This window comes from Sander lucioperca, chromosome 4 (genome assembly GCF_008315115.2).
Source record: "Sander lucioperca isolate FBNREF2018 chromosome 4, SLUC_FBN_1.2, whole genome shotgun sequence".
Classification (NCBI taxonomy): domain Eukaryota; kingdom Metazoa; phylum Chordata; class Actinopteri; order Perciformes; family Percidae; genus Sander; species Sander lucioperca.
Window position 1 is genome coordinate 39,095,379 of NC_050176.1, and position 24,529 is coordinate 39,119,907.

The 24,529-nt window shown below is 39.4% G+C and overlaps 2 protein-coding genes and 1 long non-coding RNA gene across 3 annotated transcripts; 1 reads left to right on the forward strand and 2 right to left on the reverse strand.

The window, feature by feature from the left end:
• Positions 1–3,676: 3,676 nt before the first annotated feature.
• Positions 3,677–9,106, reverse strand: LOC116034672 (GTPase IMAP family member 9-like). Its single transcript, XM_031277367.2, has 2 exons — positions 9,032–9,106; positions 3,677–5,072 (listed from the first exon to the last, which is right to left on the reverse strand). The coding sequence occupies exons 1-2, from the start codon at positions 9,051–9,053 to the stop codon at positions 4,114–4,116; spliced, it is 981 nt and encodes a 326-aa protein (XP_031133227.1). The 5' UTR covers positions 9,054–9,106; the 3' UTR covers positions 3,677–4,113.
• Positions 9,107–13,186: 4,080 nt separating this feature from the next.
• On the forward strand, positions 13,187–14,717 carry LOC118494890. The gene is made up of 3 exons (XR_004897097.1): positions 13,187–13,384; positions 13,807–13,871; positions 14,674–14,717. It is a non-coding gene; the product is annotated as an uncharacterized LOC118494890 (long non-coding RNA).
• Positions 14,718–20,714: 5,997 nt separating this feature from the next.
• On the reverse strand, positions 20,715–22,994 carry LOC116036704. Its single transcript, XM_036000521.1, has 8 exons — positions 22,814–22,994; positions 22,545–22,659; positions 22,151–22,213; positions 21,807–21,861; positions 21,551–21,642; positions 21,184–21,301; positions 20,953–21,054; positions 20,715–20,854 (listed from the first exon to the last, which is right to left on the reverse strand). Exons 1-8 carry the CDS (start codon positions 22,879–22,881, stop codon positions 20,793–20,795), a joined length of 675 nt encoding a protein of 224 aa, XP_035856414.1. The 5' UTR covers positions 22,882–22,994; the 3' UTR covers positions 20,715–20,792.
• Positions 22,995–24,529: the final 1,535 nt, after the last annotated feature.

The window sequence follows — 24,529 nt, forward strand, 5'->3', positions numbered from 1 at the left end:
ATCAATGGAATCAATCAAATTTGCATCAAAACATTTCTGATTCTGGGATCCAATTCTTTGCAAAATGGCAAATTTGTCAACAAATGTCCCTGGCATGAAAGCTACGTACAGTAATAGGCTACAATGACAAGCAATGGTGCACTGATTCCCACTGAGTGCTGTATTTAGTATTTTGTTGTCCACTGTGTAATGGTTGATTGGAAGAGCTCATACACTTGTTTGCAAGTTGTGTTGTTTGAAGGCAAAATTTGCTTTTGTTGCATATTTTAAATGTTTTGGCACGGTTCGAGCCTTTTGCAATGAGTGCCACTGTTTCGGCCTGTGTGTTAACAGTTTTGAAAAATGTGTAGTTTGAGTTGACTGCTGCATCAAAGCAATCAAGAAAAACTGTAATGTATGATGTAACGATGTACAATGAGGAGCAATGATAGCCATTTTCTTCTTCTGTTGAGTTTTATGGCGGTTGGCATCCTATTCCGGCATTGCCATGGCAATTCATGTGTAAAAAGGAGCAAGACGGAAATGTTGCTGAATTTAGTGCATGTGTGAATAGTGAAAATCACTAGCAGTGCCTGGAAGGTTGTACCAGTAATTTACTGGGAAATATGTTTTTTTCCTGGTTCATACAGTCCTAATATGTCAATACTGTCTTGTTGGGTCATTGTTGTGTTCTGGATTGTCGAGTATTGTCGTGTCGTGGTTTCTCTTGTCTGGTATGTTATGTTGGCGGTGTTCCAGTTTGTTCCGTGTTTCCTGTTTTTTTGTACCGGTTGCGTAATTAAATCTTTAAACACTACTCTGCTCTCTCTTCACTGTATTTGGGTCCAAGCTTCGCCTTCCCCGTGACAGATATAACATGTGACATAGTGGCTTATATTATGCACACTTGTAACAGGTGATATTACAATATCTACAGCAAACCCAAAATACCATTACTTCATATATGTTAGATGTCATAGAGAGTCTCAAGACCAGTTGCTTTAAGAAAGTGTTGCATTCTGGGTATGAGCATGCTAGCTATGTTGTTAATGGAGAATCAGATCAGTTCATTTTTAATCTTTCTTTTACTTTATTTACAGTGTAGAATTATTTATATTTGACATTTATTTTACCCCCAAATCATACTAATAAGCAGCGGTGGAAGAAGTATTCAGATCCTTTACTTAAGTAAACATACTTATACCACACTGTAAAAAGTTCTGCATTGAATATGTTACTTAAGTAAAAGTATGTAAGTATTATCAGGAAAATATACTTAAAGTATTACAAGTAAAAGTACAAAAAAAATTCACATTTTAGAAACTGGAAACGATCAAAACAGTTATTTGTTTTATCATCTTATCATTTTAGCTGTACTTGTAGGAATGTGCATATTGTTGGGTGGTTTAATTTATAATAAAACAGCATATTATATAAACTACATGTGTTTCTTGTGCAAAAATCTTAAAGGGTAACTAGAGTTTTTTTTCAACCCTATGTGTAGATGAGGATAAGCCCCACTATGTAGGTGTGTTATTAGTATAGTTCTGCTCTGAACGACTGGAAGAGTACAAGATCTGGGACTGTATGTCCCAGCGCAATTGGCCCCAGTACCTAATTCAATAAGTATGTTGTTACCTATCTGGCTGATCTCCCTGATCAACGTTAAGCAATGAAAGTATGGTAGGATGGGCTTCAGGACTCGTATCTCTAATACAGTGACCACCTGAAGTGTGATGTGCTCCTAAACCAAACTTAAGGTTTGCACAATCTCCCCCCTGTATCCTATACCTAGCTAGATAGGTGGGGCGCCCCTACTCCAGAGCAATATAAACCCAATATAATTTGCTATAACAACTGTAGATATCTCAACAAATTATTTATTGATTGACCCTTTAAAATACTGTAAATCAAACCTAGTCCAATTACATTTGACCAGTATCAACTCTGCTATTGCAGGAATTAATTCCCCCAAAAAATTACATAAAACCAACTAAGGTTCAATGTGACAGAAAAACAATACTTTTCAAAAAATGTTTCTCACTGTAGACAATCCCTCTTTTTTTAACAGATATTCCACAGAGAAAAAAATAAACACCAGCTTGCAGTCAACAAAAACCAAAGCACAGTTTTAGTAAATTATTGACAGTTTAACAGAGCATGCTAATTATCTTTAAATGTTCAGCAATCAGTAAGTTCAACCAGAATCACTTTTTGTTTACACTCACTGTCCCTCCAAAGGTGCAGATTTGAGTCCACTGAAAGTCTAAGACAGCAGAAGTCTATTGTCCGTAACAGTATTACAGCCTTAGCTGCTGACGCTCCCAGTCCACGGTCAAAGTAGCAAAAAAATAAACCATACCTCAGGCTCTGGTGTAAAGTAATGAACAAAAATCCGTGGCGACAGAATATTCAGAACGGTGTGACATAAAACTAGGGTGAATCGCTGAGATGGCGTCTGGATGGCAGGAAATCCTAACTTCAATATTCACTCACAGGATAACGTTCTCTTTGCAGGTGCGGGTCTGTGAGACGAGGTTGTTCTTCAACTCCTTCCAGTCAAGACCAGAAGGCCAGAAAACTCTCCTTTAGAGCTTAACTGGCCGCTGAGTAAAATTAGACAACACTCCTTTCCACACCTTTTACCGTCAAGGCTACACGGAGGGCGGCTAACATCAAAGACTCTGTGGCTATTGCTAATAGCTTTGCCGACTTTTGTTCAGCTGAGGAAATGTGTCCTAGATGACGCGAACAGATTCAGCCCTTACTTAAAGCTTAGCAACTCCAACTTGTTGTCCGTAGCCTACCTCATACAATAATTTGGTTCTTTTTTTATTCTGTTCAAGCGAGACTGGGGCTCTCTAGTAAACTTCTGCGTGCCTTGCTTTTCCGGCCCGCCATTCCACACTTCTTTCTTTTCTTTTCACCCCACCCCCCTCACACCGGATAGGCTATATTTACCTTAACTCTTTACTCCTGATAGGGTGATACACCTGTCACAAGTGATGTGGGGCATTAACTATCTGTACCGTTACATATGTTCCTATGTTTCTGTATCTGAGTGACTGACCTCAGACCTCAGAGCTGTTTCTGGTTAAACAGAAAGGTCTCAAAGAGGTTTTAAAGGTTTATCTCTGTAGGGATCCTTTCCATAATGTTGTCAGACACTTAGAATATTAATCTGAGCCTGTCAGCGGCAAAACCAGCACTTTTGTGACCTATTAACTTACATTGTAGCTTGTTTCACAGCTGCAGCGATCTCTCTTAATACTGGACCAATGTCAAAGATTGTTGTTTCCATCACTCACTTAGACACAAAAACATAGGAACATAGGTTGAAAAAACTGTAGTTACCCTTTAATGTGTAAAGTAACTAAAGCTGTCAGATGAATGTAGTGGAGTAAAAAGTACAATAATTCTCTCTGAAATGTAGCAGAGTAGAAGTAGAAAGTGGCATGAAAAGAAAAGACTAGTACCTCAAATTATAATTATAAACTATTAGTTATGATTTAACAACTTTTAAAATGATTTCACAATGTATTGGTTCACTTATATGTTACTGTTTATTAATATACCAGTAGTAAATTAATAATATAGTAATTTGAATTATTTATTTAATATAGGACATGTTAGATTTTCATCATTTGCTGATTGACCTATGGAAACAAGTAAACATAAACAAGAGCCAAGAGATGGTAAAGCAAGTTTATTTGAATAGCACATATTATACACAAAGGAGATTCAGAGTGCTTTATAACATGCATGAACCACATTAAACATTAAAGTACAGAATGAATAGAAACCACTGATTATATTTTGTGTAAAGAGAAAGAGAATTACTTGATTGATGCAATATGTGTAAGGGGAATTTTAACTGAATTTTTTATTTCTAAAGAAAGAAGGTAGTGAACTTGCTTCTCAATGGTAGCCAACATAGTACATGTATTATATGCATTGTTACCGATGATGTCAGACAAGAAGGACTGCCTGGTTCTTCCCAGTTGTAAATTGTAAATGTGGAGTTTTAAAGTATATCAGTATGTTAACTTGAGGTATCAATGGCTGATAAGTTGTCATTACCATCCAGTGTTATAGTGAGAGGAGGGAAGTTTGACCCTTTCTTTCTCATTTTAATCAGAGAATCGTACAATCATTTTGTGAATCAGATTGCTGCCATGCTTGCCATCTCAACCTTTCTCTTTCTACTTCCAGTTCCCTTTCACGCTGCTCCTCAAAATATTTCTGCATATTTGCTCTATGCCTTTCTCGCTCCTCTTCATCTCTCTTCCTCTCTGCTTCTCTTTCCTCCCTCTGCCTCATCCTCTCCCTCTCTCTTCTCTCCCTCTCCCTCTCCCTCTCCTCCTCTCTCTCTTTCCTCTCCCTCTCCCTCTCAGCCTGAAGTTGTTCATTCATTTCCTTCATCTGTTTTTCATATTCTTCCTGAAGTTTTCTCTCCAGTTTCTCTTTTTCTTTGCGTATTTGCTCTTCTTTCTCGGCCTCTTTGAACATCTTGTTTGTGTAGTGGCTTCCTCCGTTCTTCTGGGTTAAATTTCTGATCTTCTGGAGCAGCTCAGTGACCTGAGAGTGATCCTTCAGCTTATTATTGAAGACATGGTACTGGCCATTACATCTGGCCACGAGTTCTTGCAGGTCTGAGGATTCCATCAAGAAGTCTTCAATAGTTGTGTCTTCAAGAAGGTCCCCATGAGTAAAGAGAACCATGCTGTATCTGTCTGCAGCCTGTCCAAAGATTTCTTGAATCCTTTGCACTGTCTGCTTTTCCTCTTCGGTGTATCTGCCCAGCCGGATGACCACCAGGAACACATGGGGTCCAGGAGCAGCATAAGAGATGCACTGGCTCATATCTTTAGTTGTTTTATCCATGCCAAACCTGGTGTCAAACAGGCCCGGGGTGTCGATAACAGCCACCTGTTGCCCATCCACCACAGCTTTGCCCTGGGAACAGTCTACAGTCATAGACTTTGCACTGAACTTTGATTCAAAGCACTGTCGTCCCAGAATGGTGTTTCCAGTGGCACTCTTCCCATTCCCAGTCTTCCCCACCATCACTATCCTCATATTCGTCTTTTGTTCTGTATGGAAGAATTAATAGCATTAGAAAAAGAATGAATGCTCTAGATATCTATAATCTTTTGTTAAGTGCATCAACATCGTGAAACAAATTTAAAAAAGAACATTAGACTGTAAAATATAATTCTCTATGCTTCTCATTTCAAAAGAGATTCAGTCTTCAGGAGCAGTAATTTGCAGCACATTCATATACTACACAGTAGGTTACCGCCTCAAAAAATGGCTCCTGAGAAATAATATTTGTCCCAAACTGGCTCTTGAAATTTGACAAGAAGGAGCCCATGCAAGGCAACTTTTAAGTAAAAAGTAATTCTTTACTAAACAAAGGTTAACTCAAATGAACAATGGAGTGTGTAAATCAACAATATCAACAATGCAAACAATGCATGGATGTGTTGCATGTGTGTTGTGGGAATGTTGAAGGTGCAAAACCAAAAGACAATGGTGCAGGCTGGATGACTCACGAATCGCGAGTCTCTAGTATCATTAACCCGGTTCAGTTGAGTCCTACTACAATTCAATCTAAAATGATAACAGTGCCACACACAAACCTTTTGCAACATTAGCTTCTACTATGCTAGCCATCTTAGCTGCCAAAAGCTTTATAACTTACAATTTCGTAGGCAACAACAACTCCACAAGTCAACTCAAGCGCCCGAGTGAGCAGAGAGACAGTCCCGACCCACAGACTCAGAGCCGGAAGCTCGCAGACCATGGGATTCACTCGAGAACTCACGAGTCAACGAGGGCTCGTGACTTGTCGGAGATTCATGAGTTGTCAGTGATTCATGAGTTGTCAGTGATTCATGACTTGTCAGTGATTCATGAGTTGTCAGAGATTCATGAGTTGTCAGTGATTCATGAGTTGTTGGAGATTCATGACTTGTCAGTGATTCATGACTTGTCAGTGATTCATGAGTTGTCAGTGATTCATGAGTTGTCGGTGATTCATGACTTGTCAGTGATTCATGAGTTGTCAGGTGATTCATGACTTGTCAGTGATTCATGAGTTGTCAGGTGATTCATGACTTGTCGGAGATTCATGAGTTGTCGGAGATTCATGAGTTGTCAGTGATTCATGAGTTGTCAGTGATTCATGAGTTGTCAGGTGATTCATGACTTGTCAGTGATTCATGAGTTGTCAGGTGATTCATGACTTGTCGGAGATTCATGAGTTGTCGGAGATTCATGACTTGTCAGTGATTCATGAGTTGTCGGGTGATTCATGACTTGTCGGAGATTCATGAGTTGTCAGTGATTCATGACTTGTCGGAGATTCATGAGTTGTCGGAGATTCATGACTTGTCAGTGATTCATGAGTTGTCGGGTGATTCATGACTTGTCGGAGATTCATGAGTTGTCAGGTGATTCATGACTTGTCGGAGATTCATGAGTTGTCGGAGATTCATGACTTGTCAGTGATTCATGAGTTGTCGGGTGATTCATGACTTGTCAGTGATTCATGACTTGTCAGTGATTCATGAGTTGTCGGAGATTCATGAGTTGTCGGGTGATTCATGACTTGTCAGTGATTCATGAGTTGTCGGGTGATTCATGACTTGTCAGTGATTCATGAGTTGTCGGGTGATTCATGACTTGTCAGTGATTCATGACTTGTCAGTGATTCATGAGTTGTCGGGTGATTCATGAGTTGTCGAGTGATTCATGACTTGTCGGAGATTCATGACTTGTCAGTGATTCATGACTTTTCAGTGATTCATGACTTGTCGGAGATTCATGACTTGTCAGTGATTCATGACTTGTCGGAGATTCATGACTTGTCGGAAATTCATGAGTTGTCAGTGATTCATGAGTTGTCAGTGATTCATGACTTGTCGGAAATTCATGAGTTGTCAGTGATTCATGAGTTGTCAGTGATTCATGAGTTGTCAGTGATTCATGACTTGTCAGTGATTCATGAGTTGTCAGTGATTCATGAGTTGTCAGTGATTCATGAGTTGTCAGTGATTCATGAGTTGTTGGAGATTCATGACTTGTCAGTGATTCATGACTTGTCAGTGATTCATGAGTTGTCAGTGATTCATGAGTTGTCGGTGATTCATGACTTGTCAGTGATTCATGAGTTGTCAGGTGATTCATGACTTGTCAGTGATTCATGAGTTGTCAGGTGATTCATGACTTGTCGGAGATTCATGAGTTGTCGGAGATTCATGAGTTGTCGGAGATTCATGAGTTGTCAGTGATTCATGAGTTGTCAGGTGATTCATGACTTGTCAGTGATTCATGAGTTGTCAGGTGATTCATGACTTGTCGGAGATTCATGAGTTGTCGGAGATTCATGACTTGTCAGTGATTCATGAGTTGTCGGGTGATTCATGACTTGTCGGAGATTCATGAGTTGTCAGTGATTCATGACTTGTCAGGTGATTCATGAGTTGTCGGAGATTCATGAGTTGTCGGGTGATTCATGACTTGTCAGTGATTCATGAGTTGTCGGGTGATTCATGACTTGTCAGTGATTCATGACTTGTCAGTGATTCATGAGTTGTCGGAGATTCATGAGTTGTCGGGTGATTCATGACTTGTCAGTGATTCATGAGTTGTCGGGTGATTCATGACTTGTCAGTGATTCATGACTTGTCAGTGATTCATGAGTTGTCGGGTGATTCATGAGTTGTCGAGTGATTCATGACTTGTCGGAGATTCATGACTTGTCAGTGATTCATGACTTTTCAGTGATTCATGACTTGTCGGAGATTCATGACTTGTCAGTGATTCATGACTTGTCGGAGATTCATGAGTTGTCAGTGATTCATGACTTGTCAGTGATTCATGACTTGTCAGTGATTCATGACTTGTCAGTGATTCATGACTTGTCGGAGATTCATGACTTGTCGGAAATTCATGAGTTGTCAGTGATTCATGAGTTGTCAGTGATTCATGACTTGTCGGAAATTCATGAGTTGTCAGTGATTCATGAGTTGTCAGTGATTCATGAGTTGTCAGTGATTCAAGTCTCTCCTTGAGCTCAGAGTAAAGCAAATCCACAACAAAAGCCATTCTTTCACTTCTGAAATAACATACAATGTTCTGCACGTAGCCTAGCTAGGCCTACTGTAGGTTTGGTGTATAAATGTCCATCCATCTTCGTCCGCTTATCCGGTAACGGGTCGCGGACGAAGGTCGCGGTGTATAAATGTAGTATATTAAAATGCAATTAGAGCGAGCAGACAGTCCGTAAGCTCACCTCGCCGACAACTCATGTTTTTTTTTTGTCTTCAAAAAACTTAATTATTCAAGTACAGATACACATACACATTGAAAACATTACATGTATACATACATACATGAAAAAGGGGCGCATGGAACTTACATTAAAGAGGTTGTAAGTCATTGTGAATGTTCAGAGTCCGGATGGCTTTCTTATTTGTCAGTCCTATTAAAGTTTCAAAAATGTAATTTCATGTCATTTTTAAATGAATATTCAGGTTTTTTTCAGACCATTTACATTTATGGATATAACGTTTTCCAAATAAAATTAAAATATTCTAAATGAAAACATGGCATTTTATCCAAAACAAAAGCCCGCCTTGTATGTAGCAAACAATACTGATTCAAGCGACTCAAGTGACTCGCACAACTCGGATCAGTTTAGTGAGTGACTCAGAATAACCTGAATCCTTAAAAGGAATTGAGTTTGCCAGGCCTAGTGAAAATGGGCCAGTATTTATAGCTCAAGCAAACAAGCACCATTGACACTTAGCCGTGTCATATTCCCCAGCACCGCCGTTTGTCCAAATATAGTCACTTCTCTCTCAACTTTAAGAAATAGGTGCTTAAACGACGTGTATAAACACCTGTCTCTTTCACAGATAGCATGAGAAAAAGAATGTTGTTTTTTTTACATTAAAGTATGTAAACTAGTAGATCCCCAAAAATAAAAGTATGAACCCAAACATGACCATAATATAACAACATGAGTAATAGTATCTCGACTTACCATGGTAGTATTTGCTGGCCATTTCTGGTTGAGTGCAGGTGCTGGAACAGTCTTTCTGCTGCTTCTCAGCTTCATCAGCTGGCTGCTTGCAGCAAACCACACCTACAAGTAGTTCCACAGTGGACGTCATAGTGAAACTGAAACTACAGTTAAAGCAGGCTTTTTTACAGTCCAAATGGGAATATCACTCTAAGAAATAAATCTGTGAACTAACAGAAAAAGTACTGGTAGCTCATTACCTGGACTTTGTCCAGTAATTAAAAAACTGAATGTTTCAGTTAAATAACCGTGTCTATAGTAAAAAAAAAAAAACAGAGAACATTTTCTGTTATTTAACAGTGTACCTACAGTAAATCAACAAAACATTTTCTGTTGTTAAATGGTGAACCTATAACTGTAAGGAAAGTCCGTAAAAATACTGGCTAATATAGCCTACTGCGTTCATATGAAGGGATTTTCTGTAATGATTTTTCACAGGCGTTTTTCCCGTATTTGGATTTGTGCAATGCATCTTGGGAACAAGAAAAAAATAGGAAAAAAATTCACAAAGCTGTTCAAAAGTTAACTGTTTCACTGGGATTTTGGAGCAACCAAAAAGTACAAATGGCAACGCCGTCCGTGCTACTATTACGGTTGAGCTGACTTAACCAGCTGATGTTATCACAAGATAAAATGGGGTCAGTTGGGCCGGCTAGTTAACGTTGACCGTAATGTAACCGTCAACGTTCACAGATATTCATTATGGCAGGTCGACAGGCTAACGACATGTTATTATAGCCGGTTCGTCTGCTTTGTACCTAGCTAACGTTACAGGCCCGTTGGCGGTGCTTAGCTGACGTTACAAATGATAACCTTAGCCCTCTGTGCCCTTCTCACAGTTGGGCAGACTATTTAGCTAGCTAACCAGATATCACAGGCTAAAACGGGGCCGGTTGGAAGAAAAAAGTGGCCCTGGACTTTTCCAGAGGATTTGACTGACCCAATGAAGCGCTTACGTAGCGAACTGGCTAGAAAAGACCTAAACGAATAAAATAGAAGCCTTTTCCTGCCATTCTTGTACAGAATGCCACTAAATGAGCGTTTCCTGATCAGTGCATTAAAAAAAGTCAACACAGGTTCTACAATAATAATTAAAATGATAAATCCATTTTGATTTTGCTCTAGATTTGGTGCATTTTTTCCACAAGAATAAATTGCTCCATATGAATGTACTACTGTACAATAGAATATGTGTAATTATTTAAATATTGCACTGGGATACATTTAATTATTGCTGAAAGCAGATAGCAGTATTCTGTAACACAGAACAAGACTTTATGCCGGTGTTTCCATTTTCTGTACGCCAACATATACATTATATTTATGTAGGTTATTTATGTAGGTATTTCCTTGTGGTGTGATAATTGTAGCCTTGAGATTGATTTGTATTGTACGTATTGGTTGTGATTATGTAAGATTAAGATTTAAATAATACTTACAATATTTAGATCATAGCAATTGAGAAATGCTAATTCCCTTTAATGCTATTCTAATATTTTTTCTTTTTCCTGCTTTACAGCTTTGCAACACATTGACACCCACAACACACACATATCCACACACACCACACATTTAACCAACGGCACTTTTCAGAGCCCCAACCAACGGCACTTTTCAGAGCCCCTCTCTGCACTCTTGTCTCCTTTACTCTCTCTCACTAGCCCTCTTTCAATCACTCTCTTTCCTACTCTCTTTTCAATTTGTGTATTGTTTGTATTTTTGGCCATTTCATGGCAGGAGGTTCCCAAAAAAAAAAACCTGCCCAAACTGCAGGGAGAAAATAAACTGTGGATTGAAAATTTGTAATTTTTGTAACCATCCACAACCCCAACACGTCAGACTCCAAAAAAAAAATAGATCGCTTTAAAACACAGCAAAAGCAGTGGTTGTCGTCCATGAATAAAAACAATCTGAAGTCCCATGTTCTTGATGATGCCGCCATTCTGGTATGTTATTTACAGAATTATCTCATTCACTAAATGTATGAAGTTAGTTGTATTACTTTGACATAGGCTAATAATAAACTGGTTTTATATTTTGCCACAATATTCCATTTATGTTATCGTTCATGAGAATCTAATTCGTATGACAGTTACAAATTATAACATAAGGCTAAATTCAGCTAACTAGAGTTTTATCTAATTGATCTGTCTGCCTCTTAAAAATTGTTTTTCTAACTTGAGAAGTTGTATGCCCTTGGCCTGAAGCCCCTGCTGCTGATTGCACATCCTCCGAAGACGCCAGGGACAACATACAAAACAAAGGTTATGATACCAGTGCATGCCCACCTTAGCACATCCGCTAAGACTTGTCTAGAAAACGTGGATGCCATCTACAAATTGATGGTTGGAGGTGGGATTGCATTAATTTAATATCCATGAAATATGCATACATATTGATTTGTTGTACAATTTTTGGTGTTGATTTGTCCTTTACATTTCCAACAGCAAATACCAGAAATGTCTGTCCTAGCTGCAACCTAGATTCATTTTAAAGAGCTGGTATTGTGGAATACATGAACAAACAATATATTGTACGAAAATGTATTTACACCAATTTTTACCCTACGAAATTAGGTGAAATTCCCTCCCTGTGTAACCTATAACCAGGTAGGTTATAGGTTACATGTAACACGTAATGTATCTACTGCCTGCAGCCACCGGCATGAGACCAAACATGAGAGAGGACGACAAATATGTTGAGCACACCGGGAGCTGCTGTGCCATTAACCAGAGGCTTTGGCTTTAAAAACTTCAGACAACAATGCCCAAACAAAAGAATGACTGAATGCAAATTATGTGGTATCAAGATAAAGGATTCTGGGTGCCTGGGTAGCTCCCCTGGTATTGCACGGCCATATACAGAGGCTCAGTCCTTGATGCAGCGGCCCCGGTTTCTTTTGCGACCTGCAGCCCTTTGCTGCCCTTTCATTCAATTTCTTTCTCTCCCCTTTCGTGTCTAAAACTGTCCTGTCAGAAATAAAGGCCTAAAATGCCATAAAATTTATATTAGAAAATGATTCTGGCTCAACCACATCTCATTCTATCAGGCACCTGAAAACACACCCTGATAGGTTAGCAAATGTTTAGCTCAGCATTGGCCAGCTAATGTTTAAGCTTTCTCCAAGAGGTTAACTTTGATTGTTGTTAGCTATATGTTATGAAAAGATGATGAGCGTTTGTGGTATTAGATTTACTTTATCATTTACTGGCTGCGATGCTTTGAATTATAGTATAGGCACTTTGGCATAACTATATATTGTATTTGTGGGTGTTCCAAAGGTTGGACAAGACTCCCAGATGAACTTGAGGACCCCCACACAGTGCCACCACTGGAAGACACACCTAACCAACTACCTCAAGAAGAGTCTTTTATCTTGCATTTGGTGCCATGTGACCCATCGCCCATCCCCTATAACCAGCCACAACAACAGGAAACACCAGACCCACCACCACAACACCAGGCTCCTGCCATCCACACACCACCACCATACCAGGCTCCTGCCATCCACACACCACCACAACACCAGGCTCCTGCCATCCACACATCACCACCATACCAGGCTCCTGTCATCCACACACCACCACAACACCAGGCTCCTGTCATCCACACACCACCACCATACCAGGCTCCTTCCATCCACACACCACCAACATACCAGGCTCCTTCCATCCACACATCACCAGGCTCCTGCCATCCACACACCACCACCATACCAGGCTCCTTCCATCCACACACCACCACAACACCAGGCTCCTTCCATCCACACACCACCACCATACCAGGCTCCTTCCATCCACACACCACCACAACACCAGGCTCCTTCCATCCACACATCACCACCATACCAGGCTCCTTCCATCCACACACCACCACCATACCAGGCTCCTTCCATCCACACACCACCACCATACCAGGCTCCTTCCATCCACACACCACCACCATACCAGGCTCCTTCCATCCACACATCACCACCATACCAGGCTCCTTCCATCCACACACCACCACCATACCAGGCTCCTTCCATCCACACACCACCACCATACCAGGCTCCTTCCATCCACACACCACCACCATACCAGGCTCCTTCCATCCACACACCACCACCATACCAGGCTCCTTCCATCCACACACCACCACAACACCAGGCTCCTTCCATCCACACATCACCACCATACCAGGCTCCTTCCATCCACACACCACCACAACACCAGGCTCCTTCCATCCACACACCACCACCATACCAGGCTCCTTCCATTCAGGAACCACCACAGCAGGGTCGAAAGCGACAAAAAAGAGCCAAAAAAAATAAAGGTGTGTTTAGTCTATGCATGGCTTGTTTTCCACTGATATCTTAACCCCACGTAATCAGCACAAAGTCTATTTGTGATTACTGTAATAGTTCTAATTTTTGTTGACATTTTAAGCATCATAGATTTTTTTATGGACCTGATTCAGATTAGAATTAAACGTTATGCATCAAAGTGATATTCACTTCATTGAAATTCATGCTTCATACATGAATACATACTGTTATTCAAATTGTGGAGTTACAACTAAGACTGTTGCAGGACGTGCAGACTGTCATACTTCTTTAATTCTCTCAAGTCTCACTACGAAAGGCTTAATGTGCTAATGTAACACAGTGGACAATTCTGCATTCTGAATTAACCCCTATACATAAATCACTACACGTTCTGCAAATTTCTGAAAATAAAATATTCCTTAAATTACAGATTGCCCTCACAACCAGCTTGACATGTTCCCAGTCACTGAAATAATAAAGACAAGGATCAGAAAGGTAAGACTATGCTAATGACTAACTGGATGACAGGGTTTCCTCTCCATTAGTTACTATAAGTGATAGTTGGTCACCACAGCTAGAAAATTACAGCGAATGCTATATTAGAATTGTCAGTTAAAAAAGAAAACTAAGTTGAATTTAAGTTAAAAACAACTATAACTGTGTATAAAAGCAATGATTTTATAGCAGTTGTAGTTGCAGTTGTAAACGTATGCTTGGTATATAAAGTTACTCACAACCTAGCTCCACTGCCACTTGTTGCCTATATCAACAGAAGATCAGATACTGTTCGAGTCACAAGGGGATCCTCAAGAGGAAAAGTTCTTTTAGTCAGTTAGCCTGGTCCACTATTTATAATACATATTATTCTGTTAGTTTGTAAAGTCAGCATATATGAATTTTACTTATTGTTTGCTCCTATTTAATACAGCTTTTTTTGTCCTTAGTGGCTGTGTCTGTTCTAATTTTTTATTTTTTCACTTTATACCCTGTTGCTTTGCTTTGTTGTATATCTTTCTGCTTTTGTGTCATGTCTTGTCTTGTGCTAAGTTCTGTGTTGTGCTTTGTTTTGTTTTCTGTGATGTTTTATGCTAAGTTTTGTTTTGTTTGTGTTGTCTTTTTGATCTTTGTATTTTAAAAATCCTTTTTTAACATCGAGGGCAGGGGACTACAGATGAAAAAGACTATTGGCTAATTCTGGCTTTTTTAACCCATGGGAAATCATGTGTTTTATTAATTTGCAGTGTCCCCTTTTATAAAATAAACTGAACTGATTGTACAATGTCTTTGTCTGCCACAGGGGAGGACGGAACACCTTTATGACTGGCAGCCCTGCACTCTATGGTACATTCATTTTTTTTAAAGAAAAGTGTTAATATCAAAATGTTGAGTGCTGTTTACAATTGTCTGGTTACAGATATGCTGTACTGTCCATGCACTGTCATATCTAAAGTAAGTCATTAATATTAATAAGAATAGTGATAAGAATAAGAACAGAAACACTCTGTGTTACTGAGCTGTTGCAGTTACAAAACCGTGATGTTGCTAACACTGACATTGGTTAACCACCAACAACAGCCAAACTGCACTAGTCTCCAGACTATTCTAAAACAGTATTTAGTAAATTCTACAGTAATGAATATTAATTCAATGTGTTTTACTGCTCACTAATATTTTGTCTTTCTCCCCCTTTTACATGGTCTCCATCCTGGCAGCCAGCCTGACTACCTTCCCATGCAGTCACCCTGCAAACATCCAGGATACATTGCACACTTAAAAAGCATGCTTACTAATTCATTTCTTTTGTTATTTGTCTATTATTAATTAGTTTGTTGTTATTGTTTTATGCTCAATAACATTATCGTTATATAAAATGTTTAAAACGGACAGATATTTACTGCAATACATGTAATTTGAAATTTTTTTGATTTTGTTTTATGATTTCCCTTTGACCATGTTGCAGATGCTCGAATCTGAATGGTTGTAATAAAGTAAATTGTTCTGTGGCTACTGTACTGACAATTTCAGAGCTGAATTGCCTGAACTGATATTTAAACTAAAGGAGGGGCAATCGTGAAACTTTTACACTTTATCAACAATCTACTGCTGTTAAGAACTGAAAGTTGTTGATACTCCACTACTAATACTACTGCCCCCCTTGGAGGCATCGCAATTACCAGGTTAGTTAAAATCATTAATGTACGGTATGTATCTCGTGGCCTCAAGATAAGTGCATATAAAAGGAGAATGCACAATGGAGCAGCTTTTCTCCCCAAAAATGTGAAACACTTCAATAATTAATGAACCAGTCTGCACACTCCACTATAGGCTAACTTCAAATCAGAATCAGAAGTTTATTGATCTTTATTGATGCTATTGATAACCCGGGGGACAATTCTTGTGTCACAGTTGATGTGCACATCAAGACATTTAAAGGAATATAAATAATAATAGAAGTTGGTAAATAAACAAGTATATACATGTAAAAAGTATAAATATATATATAGGCTATAAAATATGAAGAAGAATTATAAAGGACTATGGATATGCAGCCTACAAGATTTCTTCTGGTGTCAAGCGACGGCCCTGCCGGGCGTGACAGTGGCAGGTGGGGAGTTTGACTGGGGCGGTACACTGTCAAACGGTAACGCAGGTGTCCTTAGGCGAGCTCAGGGAGGACCTTCCCCGGTACAAAAACTTGGAAGAAAATCCCACCGAAGCACCCTTCAATTTACCCCAGGGAAGGTGCACCATAAGCGGGCAGAGGTCTGCCGCTTCCCCCTAACCTTCTCCGGTCCAAAAACTTGGAAGAAAATCCCACCGAAGCACCCTTAGACTTACCCCAGGGAAGGTGCACCATAAGCGGGCACAGGTCTGCCGCTTCCCCCTACCCTTCTCCGGTCCAAAAACTTGGAAGAAAATCCCACCGAAGCACCCTTCGATTTACCCCAGGGAAGGTGCACCATAAGCGTGCAGAGGTCTGCCGCTTCCCCCTACCCTTCTCCGGTCCAAAAACTTGGAAGAAAATCCCACCGAAGCACCCTTCGATTTACCCCAGGGAAGGTGCACCATAAGCGGGCAGAGGTCTGCCGCTTCCCCCTACCCTTCTCCGGTCCAAAAACTTGGAAGAAAATCCCACCGAAGCACCCTTCACTTTACCCCAGGGAAGGTGCACCATAAGCGGGCAGAGGTCTGACACTTCCCCCTAGCTGGTTCCCTCCGAAATTTCCCTCAGGATAGCTGGCGCTCAGTCTCGCAGTTTTATCTGGTAAAGCGAATGATTAGAGACCTTGGGGTCGAAACGATCTCAACCTATTCTCAAACTTTAAATGGGTAAGAAGCCCAGCTCACTCTCCCAGCCATCTTCTGCACGATTTCGGAAACCTAGTTTTTGAAAACATAGGCCTCCAGAGAACTGCACCGAGGAGTCTCGGGGCAGTGAGACCGACCTCTGGAGACCACGGCCGGACACTTTTGACAGCTTTTACCGTAACGCAGCTGCGGTTCTCCAACACTTTCTACTGACCGATTTGCAAACGTGACCCGCCATCGGAGGGCCCCCGCCGGCCGGCTTAATGCCGGTGTTCGGCGAGATAGTATTTTGAGGCCACGAGATAGTATCTTGAGGCCACGAGATAGCTATCTTGTGTTTAACAGCATAAAAGTCCCTAAATAAAAAATTTTGAACTTGAAATTTGATGACTTCCTAGAATGACCCGAACTTTAGAAAAAGTGAAACATTACTTTTAGTCATATTTCCATGTAAGCTGTACACCACCAGGTTACAAAGATTGTCTTCAGGCCATTTCACACACACACACACACACACACACACACACACACACACACACACACACACACACACACACACACACACACGGTTCAAAATTACTACTAGCCAAATGCTGGTAAAATATGCAAGGGGTGTTTTGGTTCACTAACCAACCAAAAATACAATGCTAATCTATTTAGTGGCTGGTATAATTTGATAATTGACTAGCTATTTGGCTGGTGGACGAAAAAGTTAATTTTGAACCCCACATACAAACACGAGTTTGTGTGCTACAGCATCACCTTTCTTCGACCACATACATGACTCAAGTTTAAACCATTTCAGTCACAAAATCTTTTTGAAGAAGATAGGGAGGAATCCAAACCAGTGTATCATCTTCAGATAAAGAATAAATGCCTCCAGCTAAAAGAGAGTTTTTTTTATCAAAGAACAGCTAAATAATATGGTCCTCATCACCATATGCCTCACCCATGCCCATGCAGGACATTGCCTCAACTTTCAACCTGACGGCTGGAAAAGGATGGATGCAATTGACCTGCGTGCCTACATAGGGCTGCTAATCTTAGCAGGTGTTACAGGTCCTTAGGTGAAGCTGGTATCTAATCTTTGCGATGCAGAGATACATACAGTAGGTTCTATCTCCTTTTTGTTTAATGAAACTTTCAATAGCTGTCTTGCTTCGTCCTTTCACTGTTCCAACAATCACTACTCTTGTTTGGTTGAACCTGTCATATACAACAGGAAGATAATTTTCCCTGAGCCACTTCATATCTGCCACTATTTTCAAGGCTAGGTAGGTTTGAAGTAAATCCATCTCATATTAAAGTTTAATGATTTTTTTTTAAGATTTTTTTTTGGGGCTTTTCCCTTTATTACATAGAGACAGTGGATAGGCATGAAAGGGGAAGAGAGAGAGAAAGATGGTGATTCATTTTGGTTACTTTTTTTAAACTAAAAAAGCGACAAGAAAAACAGGCCTTCAAAGTGCTCTCTGAAAACAATGACTGATATGGCATATGCAATATGCCATATCAGTCGGCAATCAGTAGGCATGTAAAATGTAAAAATTAAAACCCTGTCATAGAGCTTAACCAAATACACCGTTTGAAAGGTATCGACCTGATGAGAAACATTATGTCAATATGAAGAGTCTACATGACTCCTGCTTCGAAATAATGACCTTTGAGCCTTGACCTTGGTGCATGTTTGAAACCTTATAACTGAGCAATAAAAGGGACTACAGATATGGATCAGCTGTTGTAGAGAGCTCTTGACCTTAGCTATCATGTAGGTATAGTCAGCAACTGGGGGGATTGTCAAATTTGGATACAATGTGGTAAAAATACACTTTAACCCATTTAACAATTACATTTTTTTATTCTGAGTAAACCCATCTGTTTATCATCCTATTAAACTACCCAGTTTACTCTCAATTAATTATTTACAACTTCCAATTGTAAGAAAAACAATAATAAATTGTGAGAACTACATTTCCCGTGACGCGCGCAAACCACCTGATCCAAATCTGCAACACAGTTGTAGTTCTTCCGGTATGCAAAGAAATAGGGTCGTAAAAATATATATATGTTAAATATATAAAATGAATAGTGCAGCCGAACTAGTAATTATACTGCATCAAGACGATCTATGTAAAGAAAACTTTATTTGCGATATTACGTTATCTAAAAATTTAGTTTTGGGTCGCTGGCTCTTCCTGTTTATAAAGAGCGTTGTAGCTAGGTTCGTAAAAAGATATATCCAGTGATTATGTATAGTGTCTAGTATAGCCGAACTAGTAAATACACTGCATGTCCTGTATATATATTATGAAAAAGTTAAGATGCATACAAATTCTTTTAAATATTTCAGTTTTTGAAAATTCAGTTAGAAATAACATACCGTTCGGTAGGAAGCGTAGCAACAGCGGCTGAGGATTATGGGTAATGTAGCCTTTCACTGTCGGAAACTGCCAAAAAAGTGTTTTTTACAAGTCGAAGGAACAATAAAAATACATTTAATTATTTAATTACATTTACCCCTCGTATTGTTGAGCTATATTTTCATAAGGGCTGCCCTTCTAACTGTTACCTGTCATGTTGCAGTAACAGGGATTAGGGTTAAATGTAGAAAGTCAAGGAGACAGCATGACTTCAATGTTTTTAATAACACACAGTTTACAAGTAAACCAGGTCCAGGTAGCCCTGGCACATTTTTATGTCAAGGGACTCTAAGCACATATTAAACAATGTATAGGCATATATCTTTACACTTTTATTTATTTTAATCATTTAAAAAATGGCTATATTTTCTTCATAGAACATAGTGACAACAAAAGTATAGGGATGTAAGTCTATATATTGCTATCTGTACAGGCTGTTAAAACAAATATCCCTCTGGGACAATACATCTTTATTTAAATCTAAAATTAAGAACTTTCAAACATCAGAAACATGTTTCCTTTTTTCTCTCAATGGGTTCCCTTAAAGCTCCCTAGCAGATCAGCAACCTCAGTCTAGGTCACAGATCTTTAACAGGGGGTACGGGACCCCTAGATGGTCCTCAGAGTCAATGCCTCCTAATTTTTATTAATTTTTGAAATTTTTTGAAATATCAAAATTTTTTATCCAACATAGGCTATTATTAGCTAATATAAATCCCCTGACAAAAGGCTTACTGGCCTATAAGAATGTTAAAACAGTATTTAAAGAGTAATGCCAACAAGTATTACGCTATTATTATCCTATGTACAACAAATTTACATAAAGGCTTTTTTATGTCAAGGCCACCCTACACTAAAGGTATTTTGATTGATTTTACATACAGTAACAAGTAACTAATTAAATAAGATGTCTTTTTCAACACTTTTCACAGGGGTATACACAAGAAATACAATACATAGTGATTACGCCGAGTTGGAGAGGACAGTAGCGTACGTTTCTTCTTCCTCTGACTCGGGGCTAGTGAAGCCGTTGACCTCCCACTCCTCAATGTCCTCCTGTATATGGAAGAAAACAAGTTCCTTCGAGGCTATACTACTGTAAGCATTTACAGCCTGTTTCTTTTGGCTTTTTAGGTAGTGCCACCTCCGACTGAGAACACTGTTGAGCCCATGTGTAGCGTCCTCTGTCAGGTCACCAAAATCTGTTGAGGAATTGTGGGGAAAAACAGAATGAAAAAGATGATACATCACACAGACAACGTACATATGTGTGATGTAGTACAAACTGTTTGTTTTGATGCTCTCCAAAGTCTGTCCCTTGAGTGCCTCCACTTGTTGTACTTCCTTTAGAAGGTACATAACGTGTTGGGACATCTCTTTCACCAGGATGCTCTGCTCCTCCTCCATGCGTTTCAGCAGCATTATCTGGTCAAAGACCAACCTCTTCAACCTGAAGCCTTTTAGGTTGAGGAAAGAAATAAAGTAGTGGACAAGACATAGTTATAATAATATTACATATATTATATAATTACAAAAATATTTTTTGAGAAAAGAAAAAAACAAACTAGCAATTATCATACCATCTTCATGTGTCTGCTATGGCAGGATGTAGCCCTCTGTCAGACTGCACGCCAACTCCTCGTCAATCTGATCTGTTTCCACGGTGACGTTGTACTGCGAGACCAGATCACGAAGCTTCATCTTCAGCTGTGTCATTGTCTCTTTTTCTCTGTCTTGTCTGGTTGCTATCTGCAGAAGTGAAACCAAAAGGAAACTATCATAGTACGAGAATGTTTGTTGTTTTATAACTTTTTTTAAATGTTATTTAAATCACTTAGAAAACAAACCATGCTGACAATACAGGTCTTGCTTCTTGCGCAAAAGGGTTACTGTTAAGTTTTCAATTTCAGCCCTGAGGTCTTCAGTGCACCCTGGAGTGTAGACTCTGTCTAAATAGTTGAAACAATTGGAGAAAATATATACTCAATGACAGTCTCATTTTCAACAAATATAGCCACCTTCTGTGGTGCGTATAAAGGTACAGTCATTAAGAGATGTATGAAAGGACATCAAAGTACCTGTTAATGCCCACTGCCTGACATCACACACCCACTGCTCTGTGGTCTCCTGATCCAGGTTGTGCTGCTGCTTGATGCTCCTGAGGTTGACAGCTTCCACCTCTACCCTATCTGTGATCTTTTGAAGAGAAAAAATAAAATTCCAAAATGTAAAAACCACCAGTTTAAGTTAAACGTTCGATATGAGACCTTCATCAGAACAGGTGAAACAATAAATTACATAATCTTTATAGATTCCCAGAAGGAGGTGTAGATAAGAGAAACAAATCAATATACTGTAGCTGTGAGATTAGAATCTAGAAAGGCATTTGTCATAAATAATATATTGTCCTAGTGTGATAAGAAGACACTTGTTATTAGCCCTTACTTTGATGTATCTGTGGGCTAACGCTTGATGAAGGTTATCCCTCTTTCTTCGGTTCCAACCCATGGCCTGTTGGGTTAGCATGTTGACTCTTCCTAATTAAAACAAAAATGCATCAAGCCAAAAAGTAACAAATCACATCAAAAAGGCAACACAGAAAACAGATAGACATGACTAAACACAATAGTTAAAAGTCTGTTGAACTGAACTTTTAGTTCCTCTTCCTTATCACACTGTGTTGTGTAGGTGCAATACCAACCTGCTTTTGTCATATATTTTGTGACAAGAGCTGCCCTGGAAAGAAAGCTGTTCACCTATAAAGAGAATGTTGTCTCCTTTACATACAAATATTAGTTTCACACAATATCTTGAACTGGATAGTTTAAGAGAAAACATATCCTGGCTTAACCCTGGAATTAAATTGGAACACATGCCTACAATATGAATGCATTGTGAAAATATAATCTTTTATTACAACTCAGACATAAAGGATGTTCTTAATTTCTCAAAACAAGCTTGCCACTTACTGGTGTCCTTCTTTGTTTTGGTCTCTTAAATGCGTCTTTGCATCCATAAAACATTGACATAAATTATATATAGTACCTGCTCCACTTCCTCTCCCACTGTGTTTCCTGCTCCATCCTGGCTTCTGCCACCCCATCTCACCTGCAACACAGCGTGAGAAGGGTTATGTAGCATACCTGTACATATATAGTAGGATCTTTGATATAACATAATACAATCAGGAATGATATGCACAAAATGTTAAAAATCCTTTAGATAATAGAATGCAGTTCATATCTACATTAACGCTTTTGATAAATAACATTATAAATAGTCATAAGCTTTTTTTTCATGTGAAAACTAAATCCCTGTTCTACAAATTTGCACTAGCAGCTGAGCAGTTGGTGAAGGTTAACACACAGCACATTCTGTTAGCCTGCTCTCTAATTCCCTGTAGCCACTGTCACACCAGAATTGAAGTAATTGCATGTACCTCGCATTTTGCTGTATGGGCTTTAGCGTGCATGACGCTAAGAAATGGCCTCATGTCCGTCAAGGGCAGAAGCTCTGGTAACCCCTCTGCTAGTTTGTTAAGGTATGGCCAGTACCTAAAAAGCAGGTGCAGCATTTTGTTAGTGTTAAAGAGATCCATCATTAATTGACATGACAACATTATTCTGAAATGACTAACGTGACTGTAAAGCTGATGCAGAGGCCATTTTAAACATAGTGATATAATTGCAATATGACATTGAGAATTACCTGCAAGTAACATCCATGCAAAAGAATGTAACATTTGCCTTCTTGGACATTTCTTTTTGTAGAAACATCGGGTAGGCAAATATTTCTCCCCGGTAATGGTTAAGTCCTCGTAAGAGAAACCCATGTCTGTTTAATCAGAAGAAAATCTAGTGGTTAATTATAAACTGACCCACCAAGGCCTGGCTTAAGCACACATCTGTATCTGGGTCCCTACAACAAATATAACACTTGGCTGCTACAAAGGTTGGATAAATACCACGCACCAATCATGAGTGCTAAAAGCTTTCAAATCTTAGTAAGACTCACACTACTAGTAATCCTCTATAACACTCTCTCTTCGAACCTGAATGAAACCGCCCTCACGGACCACACACACACACACACACACACACACACACACACACACACACACACACACACACACACACACACACACACACACACACACACAAATACATACCGGCAAACTGCAACCTGCAACCTGAATGCCCTCCTCATCTATCTGAGAGCCAGACTTTCTTGACATTTCTCTGCCAGCTGTGAACTTGGCAGTACCACAAAGAGCAATGTCAATCATTTATTACACACGTTTAGCCATATGTTAAAACAAAACAACATATATTGTACAACTATCATTATAAACAAAATATTCTTTTTTTTTTTTTTTACATTTCTCATGTTGCTTCTGATACGGTCCACAAATGTAGCAACCTCCTCGTCCTTTGCCAGAAACAAGCCCTCGTAGATGGGCGGCTCCTCAGTCCTGTCCATAAGTTAACATGCAAGTCAATAATAAAAATCACAGAGTACTACATTTACTATTTATTGAAAAGAATGTCTGGTATGACACCTCAAAGACAACCCTAAGGGCTACTATTTGTATTAACTTTCTTTTCTTTACCATTTTCTGAATCAAATATTTGTATACCTTCCCTTTTGACATGCAGAAACGGTAATGCTTTCTGTTTCCATCAGAACAGACAGCCAACATGTCTGGAGAGCATGCTGGACAGTCAAAATGTTGGACCTGGCACATATCCTCTTCTTTGAAGCGACAGTAAGAAAATTCAAAATAGCTGCGCTGAAATGTATCCGCACAGATACTTCCAGCCTGTATATTAAAAATCTTTGGTTAGGATTTCATTGAAAACTGTGCCCACATTTAAATATTAGGTATATACTTATATGATTCAGTGTGATTCAAGAAGATTTACCCTTCCAGCTTGGACAGATCTGTGCTCCAGCATTTTCAGGAAGGCCTGTCTGGACATGGCTGGTGCGGTCACCTTCATTTGTTCAAATGAGGTGAACACATCAAATTTGTAAAGGGTCTGGCAGCTGGTGGTGGCTGGCCAGTACCGATACTTTAGCAAGTCTTTAACACTTGGAGTCCATTCTGCAGAGCAGGATGGACAGGATTTCCGAGGCAAGCAGATATCATATTGTCCTGTGGACATAGTAAAAGCTAAATATATTTCAGTTAGGGGGCTTTGCGTTGTCCATTACCTTGTTAAGGTAAGCTAGGTTAGCCTCCTTGTGCACGCTTCTTAAATGTACTTTCAAATTTGTAGGATTTTTCCCTTTAATAAATTGCCCACATATTTTACCACCTTTCACTGCAAGGCACTTGCTTTTATCTGACAGAAATCATGTTTCCATCAACGTATTTTTACGCGCATTTTGAAGTATCGTATTAGAAAATGTTGATGGAAACGG

Bases quoted from the DNA above. Each gene is read 5' to 3' on its own strand.
- LOC116034672 (XM_031277367.2), bottom strand. From the start codon at position 9,053: ATGGCCAGCAAATACTACCATG. The intron at 5,073-9,031 runs GTAAGTCGAGAT...TCTTCCATACAG, and splicing joins GGCCAGCAAATACTACCATG to AACAAAAGACGAATATGAGG.
- LOC116036704 (XM_036000521.1), bottom strand. From the start codon at position 22,881: ATGTTTCTACAAAAAGAAATGTCCAAGAAGGCAAATGTTACATTCTTT. The intron at 21,862-22,150 runs GTACTATATATA...TTCTCTTTATAG, and splicing joins TGGGAGAGGAAGTGGAGCAG to GTGAACAGCTTTCTTTCCAG. The intron at 20,855-20,952 runs GTTTGTTTTCTA...TCACTTCTGCAG, and splicing joins AGACCTGTATTGTCAGCATG to ATAGCAACCAGACAAGACAG.